This window comes from Salmo salar, chromosome ssa17 (genome assembly GCF_905237065.1).
Source record: "Salmo salar chromosome ssa17, Ssal_v3.1, whole genome shotgun sequence".
NCBI lineage: Eukaryota > Metazoa > Chordata > Actinopteri > Salmoniformes > Salmonidae > Salmo > Salmo salar.
Window position 1 is genome coordinate 62,632,209 of NC_059458.1, and position 12,656 is coordinate 62,644,864.

Sequence of the window (12,656 nt, forward strand, 5' to 3'; positions counted from 1 at the left end):
ATGAAAAGGAACACAAATAGTCTGTGTATTTGTGTCCTATGTCTACCACAGGTGGCTGGTGGCATCTTAAGGGGTTGCAGGTAGCCTAGTGGTTAGAGTGTTGGGCCAATAACCGAAAGGTTGCTAGATCAAATCCCAGAGCTGACAAGGTAAAAATATGTTGTTCTACGCCCGAACAAGGTAGTTAACCTACTGTTCCTAGGCCATCATTGTAAATAAGAATTTGTTCTTAACTGACTTGCCTAGTGAATAAATCCATTCCAGCCATTGTTATGAGCTGTCCTCCCCTCAGCAGCCTCCTGTTATGTATGTTTATACCACAGGAGGTTCATGACACCTTAATTGGGGAGGACATGCTCATGGTAATAGCTGGAGTGGAATCAGTGGAATGGTATCAAATGCCATTCCATTTACCCCTCAGCAGCCTCCACTGGTTTATACCTGATATAACTATCCGACACAAAAATAAAGTTCATGTCTCTTGTAAAGGTATTTTCCCCTTACAAAACACACACACAAACACTACTGAGAGACAAAGCAGTCCATACCATGGCTTACACCCTTGGGTTTCCAATCCAATTTGAGGCCAAGGAGGAAGTCAATAGTTTCCTTTAGATAAGTTGTTGTTGCACACTGGTCACTAAATGTTTTCCTATCGACCCACAGTGCTTCAAAGCACCCATGGTAAAAGGCTTCTACTTGTCTCTCTCATATCTAATGTAATTATCTCCATGGACTGGCCAGCTAATGTTTCATGGACAATAGTCTCTCTCTCCATAATGGCTCCTCTGAAGGAGTGGCACAGCTGACACAGATGGGCACAAACTAAGTAAACATACTAATATCCTGCTACTACAGTGAAACTACCACAGAGATAGTTAAGTAGAAAATAGAGACATACTTGTTCAACTAGTGGTTGTTTTGTAAACAAGCTATTGAAAATTGAAAGTCTGATTAAGTGACCATGGTCACATTTCATTTAAAGGCCCAGTTGAAAATTCTTTGGGATGTAATTTGATCTGGCATTTTAATCACTGGTGAGATTATTTTGAGTTTTTTTAGGGCCTCACAAATAACTCTAAATGTAAACACAATGTAATAGCACCACATCCTTGATGAATAAAAAGCTCCGAAAATCATTTTGATAAGACATGCATTTAACTGGCCTGTGTTGTACAGTATGTGGCCTACCTGTCGGCTGATATTGGCTCTGCAACATCGATTTCACTTTTTTTTTCGGAGACCTTGGCGTGCAATGCTCAATGTGCTACCTTAAAAAATCTGCAAGTTCTACTTTTGGGGATTGTGCCCTTTTATACCATTTTACCACTGTTGGTAAAACATAAACCCCCTTGCCTATTTCTATTGCCAATGTTCTTTAATTGTTATTGTCTTCCTCTGGTAATTTCATTTGAATAGGGATGATGTTCTTTGAACGTTATTAATAAACAGCTGAAAAAAAGAATGAAAGAGCTATGTTTACCAATCTAAGAAATTGCCATCACACTGCACACTGCCCTATCCCATCTGTACAAAAGGAATACCTGTGTAAGAATGCTGTTCATTGACTACAGCTCAGCATTCAACACCATAGTACCCGCCAATCTCATCATCAAGCTGGATGCCCTGGGTCTCAACCCTGCCCTGTGCAATTGGGTCCTGGACTTTCTGATGGGCCGCCCCCAGGTGGTGAAGGTAGGAAACAACTTCTCCACTTCGATGACCCTCAACACTGGGGCCCCACAAGGGTGCATGCTCAGCCCCCTCCTGTACTCCCTGTTCACCCATGACTGCGTGGCCATGCACGCCTCCAACTCAATCATCAAGTTTGCAGATGACACAACAGTGGTGGGCTTGATTGCCAACAACGACGAGACAGTCTACAGGGAGGAGGTGACGGCTCTCGGAGTGTGGTGTCAGGAAAACAACCTCTCACTCAACGTCAACAAAACAAAGGAGATGATCGTGGACTTCAGAAAATAAATAAACCTCCCTATTCACATCGAAGGGACAGCAGTGGAGAAGGTGGAAAGTTTTAAGTTCCTTGGTGTACACATCACAGACAAACTGAAATGGTCCACCCACACAGACAGTGTGGTGAAGAAGGTGCGAAAGCATCTCTTCAACCTCAGGAGGCTGAAGAAATGTGTCTTGTCACCCAAAACCCTGACAAACTTTTACAGATGCACAATCGAGAGCATCTTATCGGGCTGTATCACAGCCTGGTACGGCAATTGCACCCCCTTGTGCGGGTGCGGTCTGCACAATGCATCACCAGGGGCAAACTACCTGCCCTCCATGACACCTACAGCACCCGATGTCACAGGAAGGCCAAAAAGATCATCAAGGACATCAACCACCCGAGCCACTGCCTGTTCACACCGCTACCATCCAGAAGGCGAGGTCAATACAGGTGCATCAAAGCTGGGACCGAGAGACTAAAAAACAGCTTCTATCTCAAGGCCATCAGACTGCTAAACAGCAATCACTAACTCAGAGAGGCTGCTGCCTACATTGAGACCCAACCACTGGCCACTTTAATAAATGGATCACTAGTCACTTTATACAATGCCACCCTAAATAATGCCACTTTAATAATGTTTACATATCTTACATTACTCATATCACATGTATATACTGTATTTTATACCATCTATTGCACCTTGCCTGTGCTGTTCGGCCATCGCTGATCCATATACTTACATGTACATATTCTCATTCACCCCTTTAGATTTGTGTGTATTAGGTAGTTGTTGGGGATTGTTAGATTACTTGTTAGATATTACTGCACTGTTGACAAATACAATTTTATTTTATTTGAAATAAAATACCTATTTTCTCAAATGTTTTGACTTAGTTTGACCTGCCATCATAAAAACCCTTGAAAAAAAACTGGAAGCAATCCTGATAGAACTCACAATGAATAAAATAGACATTATGCTGGTCTCATTGCTCTTATTTATGATAATACATGATAACATAATGTAAAACCTCCTTTTCCCTTCATCTGCTGATGGTGACGTTATACTGCAGATCCTGAGGTGACGTTGCCTTGTCTCGCGAGTTTATGGAAAACAAATCCAGACGCTCTCACAGCCCCCCCTTCCCACGCCCCAGTGCGCTGTGGGATAGTGGCACTATAAAGTATATCCTCTCTCCGAGAAAGATAAGAAGCCCGAGACAGGAGGGGATGAAGATGGCGGACGCCAAGCAAAAAAGGAACGAACAGTTGAAACGGTGGTTAGGGTCGGAGACAGACATCGAGCCTCCTATTCTGAAAAAGAAGAAGACGAAGGTGAAGTTCGACGATGGCGCCGTGTTTTTGGCTGCCTGCTCAAGCGGCGATACCGAGGAGGTGCTCCGAATGATTGACCGGGGTGCTGACATCAACTACGCCAATGTAGACGGTCTGACTGCCCTCCACCAGGTTTGTATTTTACAACTATAAGCCTAGACACTTCCCATACAATAGCACGACAACAGTATGTCTTGCCAAAGATGGTAGCAAACCTTACCTCCTGCCACAGTAATGGAGAATGGAGTTATTCCTACCGGAGCTCAGTCTGTTTACCTAGCACGCCCGTCTTTTTTTTTTTTAGACGAGACAGGGCCATTTCATTTGTTGGGCTGTGTTGATTGAATTGGATCAGAAGCGAAGGGGTGGATAAACTCTTAATATCTGATTGGTAGCTATCCTGTTTGAGCTAACTAGGTATGTTTAAATGCATTCGTAGCTTAACTAATGTTATATGGATTGTTAGTTATTTGGTCTTCGTTTATCAGCAGCTGATTCAAACATCCAATAGTCAGGAAGAATGACGTTGGCTTGCTTGCTAACATTTAACCAGCCACTTGGGTGGTGCAGTTAGCATAGCTAATTAACGTCAGCCAGTTACAGGCACAGCCCAGATCTGTGCAAACCATTATTGGAACTGATCTGCCGCCCTGCTCTGGCTAACCTGTGTAAGCTATGAAAGATAGTTTAACTCCATATTATTGTTTAACAAATACTCAATTATTACAGTCGTTGGCGAGGTTAAAACTGCAGCCAATTGTGTTATTGGAGTCAATAAGAAGTACCGAAAAGTAACTTTTTTTTGTAAGTTGATAGCTAGCTTGCTACAAGTTGGCTAGCTGGCTAACTAACGTTAGCTAACCTGTGGAAAGAACGTTTAACTAGCCAGTGCAGTGGCACTGTTCCTTACCAAGCATAAGCTTGACTGCAGTCGGTCGGCAGTAAAACTCCATTCAAATTAAATTCAGATGTCAGCTTGGATCACGTCGAAGCTGGAACATGCAGCAATATTTTACAATATGTTTAGCTACAGTAGCTATGCCGCAGGTGAGGAATTCACACAAATTATTGTCTTGTCTGACATTGAGATAGTCCCTGACTAGTAGTACATGTCTCTTAATTAGGGCTGTATTTTAATAAAAATTGACGTTATTTGACGGTATATTATGTTTTTTAATAATACAAGTTCTAAATTTGCTTTGAGTAGTGAGTGACCCTTGGATGGCAACACATACATTCTAAGTGACTTCAATGGGTCTTTCTCCATTCTGATTGTTTTATACTGTTCAATTCAACTTCAACCCCAAAAATGTAATTTTCATAAATGTCTGCATTTAAGATAATTTCTACACTGCCACAAGGCTGCGCGATATGGGCAAGCAATCTGGGCCTTATTTTTAACCAAATGTTGCAATTTGACTTGCGATTTAGAGCAAAACACTTGGGTTAACTGTTGGAATCATGGAAATAGAATGTCTATTCTAATTATATAGTAAGAATATAATAGTGGGCACTTTTAGTACAGTGTTTAACATGACAACGAATTAAAATGACAGGGTAGGAACCAAAGTGTTGATAGGTGTTTCCTAAGGGACCCTATAATCTTTGGCTACATTTAATGTTTTCTCTAAGCTCTTTCATGCAGCTAAAATATTCTTGCTTTGCGTATTCCTCTTTAATTTAGAAAATACTGTTGCACAAACATGCTGATTTAGGTCTACACTGTCAATGGTATTATCAGGCTGTATAGCTAATTACACTTGCTCTTACTCAGTACATTTATTAACTAGCGATTTAGCATTAGCGGCTAACAAGATTTAGGAACAACTTGCTAAGAAAAGACAAACTAGCAGTTTGCAGATGTAAGAAACGCAAGCTAATAGTGTATTTATAGAATGCTAGTAGATTTATATTAAGAAGAAAAGTGACAACTGCATCGTTGTCATCAACATTGTTGCATATGCTGCATTGACCATGCAGACTGAACACAAGTGTCTCGTGGTCGAGGAACAACAAATGTGCTCCTTGAGTGACAGGAGCCGGGGCAGGTCTGTGTGGCATAGAGGGATGACTCAAGTAGCGAAGTAAACTATAAAAATGGACGTTACACACATGCCTAACACATTTAACAAAACAAACATTCAAATACTGTTATAGAAGGTAAAGTAAAAACCCAAACTGCTCCGTGCATCAATACTGGTATATCGCAAAAAACACTATACCGCCCAGCCCTACTCTTAATTAGCCTTTCTTTAGGGTGACTGAGTTGGTCTTCCTTTCAACTGGAATTAGTCAGCCCCCCGCACTGCGCAGGCTCACTGGGTGAAAACATTGCCTTTTTTTGGACCGGAGTCCACTCCAGGGACAAGCAGAGTGAGGAAAGCATTTGCGACGCAGTGTTTGAGACCTAACCATGTCTGGAGAGACTTGGAGCAGCTTTGTTTGTGTTCCAGCATGTGATCCTTGGCTTCAGGGTCTTGGAAAACAGTTGAAGGCGATATAGGGATTGGCGTTTAGCGTGCTAATCCTAGGATTTCAGGAAGGTCAGGCTGATGTTGGTTTGCTCAAATCAACAGAGATTTGGTTTAGGGATATGCACTGTTATTTCAATATCTGAATGGATGTTGGTATTAGAATACTTTTGAGTATTAATTTTAGGGCCCAAAAAATGTGTAGGCCTATTTTAACACAGAATTTTCTAAATGTAAAATATCCATGTGACATTGTTACATGCAAGAATATACCATGACATTTCAAATTATACATTTAATAAAAACAAACCTTTCATTGTAGTTTTTATGACGTTCTCCCCATAAAAAAGACTGGTAGCGTTCAGGTGTTTGTTGGCCAATCAAAGCGGCTCAATGGATAGTGAGTTCACTATTGCAATGCAAGATGGAATACAATTATGTGATTAAAAGTTAGCGAAATGAGTAGGTTACTACGAGCAACCAACAGGTAGGCAGTTGGGGGGGGGTGCAATATGTGGCCTCAATTAGCCTAGCTAGCTATAGTTGGCTAGATTAGCTTCTCTAGGCTACTCCAGTCAAGATGGGCACTGTTATATGGGATGATAAATAACATTGTGGCTTTTACAAGCTAGGTAGTCTTGGCTGTAGACGAGTAGCGTCGCTCTCTGCCTCAGTCTGCTCATTCCCATCTCACCGGCACCTCCACAGCTCCTCGTGCAGCAGTGCTCAAGTTTTAAAAAAAAATGTAATAAAATGCATGTATTTCAGATATCCGGATATCCGACAAATCTAATTTGATTGGACACGTGCTGAATACAACTTCCCCAACAACGCAGTTAAAAAAATATATATATATATTATTATTTTTTTTAAATTTAAACTGCGTTGTTGGGGAAGTTGTATTCAGCACGTAAATATATATAAATAAAAGTAGAAACATTTTTGCTGTTAAAAATATCTTGATACTATTTGAATAGTGACATTTTTGCTAACCCCCATCTAATGTGGCTCAGTCTGGGTTGCCTCTGTTTGTTTTGGTTGCCACGTTAATTGTCCCTGATTGCTTTGCTAATCATTATCCACATTGGGAATCTCTGCCTTCAAGGAGTAGGGCCAATTGGCTTAGAGAATCAGTTGTCAGAATGAATGGTTAATGACTCTCCCAGAGTGGGATGGACTCCCCTCCTATTAGCAGGAGGCCAGTAGTGGTAATGCACCCTAGTCCTGGTCTTGACTGGAACTAAACCAAACAGTCTAAGTCAATTCTCCCCAATACGCCACTATCCATCCCCCATTCATTGTAAACAAGCCTCATATTTTCATTGGTCCCTAACAAGTCTTCCACGGAAACGTCTTTATTGGGTGTATAGGATTAGTAGTCATCTGCCTGTGGTTTGACTAGCCTTTTTATTAATAGAGTCAAACATGGTGCCACGATTCACCACTACTGTAATAATTGGCTTAGTCGTGAGACTACGGTTGCTTTAACATGACTCTAATGCTGCTACAACGCAGATACCCGAGTGACCACTGACCAGCCAGGCAGTGTAGGCTAATTGACATGGTAGAGTGGCAAGTCTCCTTTCAGTTGCAGCTGTAGAGCTGTTATTTTATCTGCAACAATTGTTTATGGGGGTTGTCGGGTGCTGATGACATCAGCGGACATTGACATGCCCTGAACCATGTCCCTTCCTAGTGACAAGGCAGTGACCTCTAGCTTTGATTGTAACAATTCTTTACAAGGAGGGTCACTCACTTCTCCTTGGGTGCAGTGACTGCACTGCACTCCCGCCACTTCTGAGTGCCAGGTTATAAATACCACCTGCACCAGTTCTTCTCAGTATAGATTGGTTTGTGAAGATGATTCTAAGTTTGGGTATGAGTCACTGCCACACATACTCTGGACCGCTTAGCTTTGTACTGGAGGCCTGGCATGCATTTGGAGTTTGTGGACAGTCTGGCTTCAAAGGGTTTGTCTGTGTGGAACAGAGATCACCTACTAGTCACTGAACAATGGCCGCTGATGTTCACCTTTTGTTGTGAATGACCACCACTGTTCTTAACTATGGACCTGGAGGACTAGGCCTATTTGATTTGAGACGTTGTTAATTTGAATCGGGTGTGTTAAGGCTTCCGCATGCTACCAGTTCGGAATAGTTGTGATAATATATGCACAAACATTTTGTGATGTTTTGGACTTCAGTGAGGTTTTTTTTTTGGCTGTTTGGGCACTTTATTTGAAAAAATAAAAAATTCCTGGAGGCAAGTTGAAGCCGAAGACTGTCCCTTCGTCTGATTGGTCAACGGTACGGATTCTTCAATAAAAGATTACTTGTTTTTTTTTATTCACATTTTTTTCCCCATGAAATACTGAATCAAACATCTTAGATGAAAAACTGCGTGACTAAGACCTTGGCACAAATGTCAAATTTGAGTTGCCATCATAAAATTCTTAGATTAATTCTGAATAGTTGGCTATGGCATCTTAATGGACAAACGGTATTATTGCCACTTTTTCTAGGTTTTCAAAGCGAAAGTCTTTAAGGGAGTATGCGAGCACACTCGTTCGGCTACCTGAGTTTGACGAGGCACTAGCCGAACTGAAGCATGCTGGGGGACAAGCCCTCACACCCTGCAGCCCTCTAGGACCACTGAGTAAATTTGTAAACCAGAATTGTAACACTTTCCACACAGTTGCTCCCCAGAGGTGAGGGGTGGAGAGAAGGTACAGGGAGTTGTGAATGAGGGGGCAGGACTGGAGAAAGATGTTTGTAGCTATGCACTGGATGGGTAGCATTCCGGCCCTGTCGTCCTGGCCCGTGCATTCCTCGCATGACGGTCGGTGGAAACCATGGCAAAGGGAGAGCAGAGCAGGCATTCCTCAGCTGTCACCTACTACACCACACACACACACACACACACACACACACACACACACACACACACACAGTCCTACCCTCCTCTTTCTGCCCTGCCTGCCAGCCTCTCCCTAGGCGATGCCAGGACCCAGCTGACTGCTGCATACTGTGCCCTATCAAGGCAGGGCCTACACAGGGAAACAACATGCGTATTCACCCATATCTGGCCTTTCTCTTGAGTCATCCACATTGTATATCATTGGTAATGCACTTACAGTGTATATAGTCTAGCTGGTACAGTTATTGTCAAAGGATTACATTTTTACTGGCTCATCAAAATAGCTTTTTGAAAGTTGTGGTTTTGACGTCACGGTGAAGGTTTTACGACATCATTGGGATAGGCTCGATAAAATGCCAACTGTTCACTTTTTTACCTTAACAACAGTTTACATTCCACGCCCTCACTATCGGTGTGTGAACTCTAACAATGTAACCATGGCAACTTCTCATGCCAAGTTGCTAGCGGCTTGGCGGCCGATTTGCGTACATACAGAGTTACATAACCACTGACTGAGCAGAGTAGCCAGCAGCAGTTTAGAATCACATGGACTGCAATTTATTTAAATTTTTTCCTGCATGAATCTTGAAATGGAACTGATGCAGACAGCAGTGCATGGGGCCCTCACTGCAGTTTCATCCAAAGCAGCACCAGTTACATTAACACATTACATAATTGCTCCAGCCCCAACCCTGAGATTCTCAGCTGTGGCAGAGGCTCCCAGTCGGCCAATGAGAGCCAGGTGGGTGGGGGCTGTGTCATGGCAGGAAGCATAGATTCGACTTTCAGTGGAGGTGTTGAGTTGTCTTTGTTGCTTGAATTGAATCTCTTGATTCAATTTGGAAAATGTACTTGTTGACTTGATATTTTGAAGGTCTGACCTTGTAAAGTGTTGTCGTCACAGATCCTATTGCTGAAATATTATGTTCTGGAACATTTCTTCCACCAGTCATGCGGCGCTCTGTTTTGTTCTTAAGGCTGTAAACTCACTTACCCTGGTGGGAAGCGGAGAGCGTTTTGGTTTACCACGGATCACCTGATCCGAAGTGAGAATTGTGTGTGTCAGGACCAGAAAGCGCTACTAGATTTAAGTTGATTTGGGATGAAACGAGCTGTGACTTGATGACGGGGGAGCACCGTGTTCCTCATTGCTAGGGACATTTGTCGTTGTTCACCTTGGAAGATAATCAAAGGAATGCCGAACAAGACTGAATACTTTCATTTTTTTTTTCTTTTTTTTCTCCCCCATACCAAGGTCCAGAAGATGGACATCATTCTCTACTTGATACCTTTTCCTGTAGATGTCACTCAAACAATGTCACTCCAAGCCAGTTTTCTCATTGAAGGTGTCTATTCCTAGCCCTAAACCAGTTGGAGGTGGCCTGTTTGGCAGTGGACTGGGTATGCAGGCGCTGCGCGAACACAGCACATGGCACTGTTTGGTTTGTGGAGGAGGGGACTCTTACAGTGGAATGCCCCACTTCCTTTGTTGAAACCATTCTGAGGAATGGTCAGAAACCCCTGTCAACAGAGGCTGTTTAGCCCTGCCAAAGGTCAGTGCCATTACAAATGGCAGCTCTGAATTAAATGTAATTGTAGCCATTGGTTTATGGTGAAGGGGGTACTGTACAGCAGCTGGATGACCTTATATTTGTAATGTGATGGTGGTGATAATTCGTCACTTTGTCAAATTTTAAGACATTAAACATTTGGTCGTTTTTGGAGAACTTTGTGAAATCCATATTACTATGGTGGTTGAGGTGAGTTTAGATGTTACTATTTAAAGCTCTTGAAGTACCTCTGGTAGAAAGGCACTATAGAAATCTATTATTATAAGAAAAATATTTCAACCACCCCTTTTTTGTTGTAGATGAAATTTAGGCTTTCTAATTGACCTGCCCAAAGGCAGCAATTCATGCATTTATAATGCACAGAGCAGCTTGAGAATACATTAAAATGTCACTCAGTTATTTATAGTATGGAATGAAGACAATCTGAATCGTATTACTCTGCGTTCAGTCGTCTGTCTTGTAGAAAGGTTAATGGCTAATGCAGTGTTTTCATAACCGTAGCAGTCGATTGCTTGTCAGTTTTTGTGGGCACTAGTGCATTAATAACATATTATAATTCAAGTGTTATGGGTCACCCAACCCAATGTTAATTCAACGTTGCCTCTGAATCATCAGCATAACCGTCACGGGCCTCTAGCTTGTGACAACTGTAATATTAGGAAAGCTCACAGAACTTGCACATTCTACCTGTTTATAATTGGTAGGTCTTGCTCTGTCAGGCGAGCCCTGTCTAAGTTTTCATTGAAGTGTTTCCACAAAACCTATAATCAAGTGCAGGAAGTCCTTGTGTCGTTGCTCTCGACTGCTTCTCAACATGTCAGGTAGTCTGCTGATCATGACACGTCTGCATGGCTTCCTTACACAATGTGTCACACATTAGAAAGCGGACACCTTCCATGCCTGTTCAACTTCAGATTTTCTTAGAAAAACGACTCAATGTTACCTCAAATAAAACGCATATAAAATATAGGCATAAACACTCACATTTTCTTGACGTATTGATACCCAATTTCTTGATGCTTTAATTATGAAAGGGCTCGAGTGGTAGGAACTGTCTGAAGTATTTGAGACTAGCGTCACCGCAGGTTGAAACGGGTTCACCTGGGGTTGTAGGTAGAATTCCTCAGTGGCGTAAACTCGACCCTCTTTTGCCACGTGCTCAGACAGATGTGACAGCCAGGCTGTGGAGACGGAATTGACCTGTCACACACTAGCAACCGATAGGCTAGGTGCTCTGCGGATGTCGTCAATGATCAAAACGAGACAATGAAGCTGGCGACTCGGCTATACATTTAAAGGCAAAGTCACGGTTGATTTGAAACCAGAAGCTGCCATTCATCCACACCTGTACCACCCTCTTGTTACTGTTTTCCAGTACATGCAAACTATTTCTCACCCAAGCGAGACGCTATAGATCTCTCACTATGTCGTCGGGGCTCCTCGGGTCGCTGAGAAATAGTCCTGGCACATAGACCTGTTGACAACATCTGTGTAAGGTAAACTGGGATGAGAAGCTGCCAAGAGCTCTCTTGCTCTCTTTCCTACCCCTCTGCCCCACATCTCCGGCCACACTTGGGCCTTAGCATAGTATTGAGCTGCTGCAAAATTTTAGTGGGATGACTTCAGCAGCGTGTCTGTTTTTATTCACCCTGTGGCACAGTCTCCTCTGCTCTAGATTGTTATTTAAACTATCCCAGGGTTCTTTGCTTTCCAGCAGTCATATGCCTCACTGAGTGTGGGTTTATAAAATGTTTTTGAACTGAAAACACCTGGACGCTGAAGACTGTGAATTCCTATGTCTTATGCAGCGAGGAGGACAATTAAGCCCAGAGTCTGTTTTGTTGTTGTCCTGGGAGGAAGAAGTTACATTCTTTCCATTAGTCTCAAAATGGCCTCATCTTTCCAGCCAGTGAAATTGGTGCAGCAAAAACTGTACTTACAGGTGTTGCATTAACAGAGTTATGCGCTGTTCATGCAAAAAAGAGAACTCGTATGAAATATATTGATGCGTTTTGTAAACACAGATCTAAAATGCTGCTTATTGTCATTTCTGCATGGCATCAGACTAATGTAGTGTTTTAGTTGCTCTTCTCCACTCAAATGCTGTTTGTGAATTCTCATCTATCAGCAGACAGCCCTCTGACTGATGTGTAGATACTTTTCTCTGGTGAAATGCAAGATTAAATTCAAGCAAATCATTAGGAAATGTAGCTGGCTACATTCTTTCTATAATAAACATTAGAAATATGATGGCCTTTTTTTGTTGTAAGCAATGTAAAACGCAGGTGAAATTGTTTAAAATCAGATTCTTTGATGGTCTGCGTTTTGAAAATGGAGATATCTGAACTCGACTGCGATCCTTGAGATAAAGCCCTGATTACAGCCTAGGTGAAGGACCGTAAG

General features: G+C 42.3%; 1 protein-coding gene across 13 annotated transcripts in view; it reads left to right on the top strand.

Moving 5' to 3' along the window:
* The first annotated feature begins 3,103 nt into the window (after nucleotides 1-3,103).
* The window catches only part of LOC106576312 (protein phosphatase 1 regulatory subunit 12A), a 67,956-nt gene continuing 58,403 nt past the window's right edge, over nucleotides 3,104-12,656 (top strand). For 8 of the 13 annotated variants that reach the window (XM_045699924.1, XM_014153410.2, XM_014153411.2 and 5 more), the window contains exon 1: nucleotides 3,104-3,427. In XM_045699924.1, coding sequence (XP_045555880.1) covers nucleotides 3,191-3,427 — 237 coding nt within the window. In that variant the 5' untranslated portion in view covers nucleotides 3,104-3,190. The remainder of the gene's footprint in view (nucleotides 3,428-12,656) is intronic. The other 5 variants (XM_014153413.2, XM_014153419.2, XM_014153421.2 and 2 more) reach the window with 1 other exon arrangement.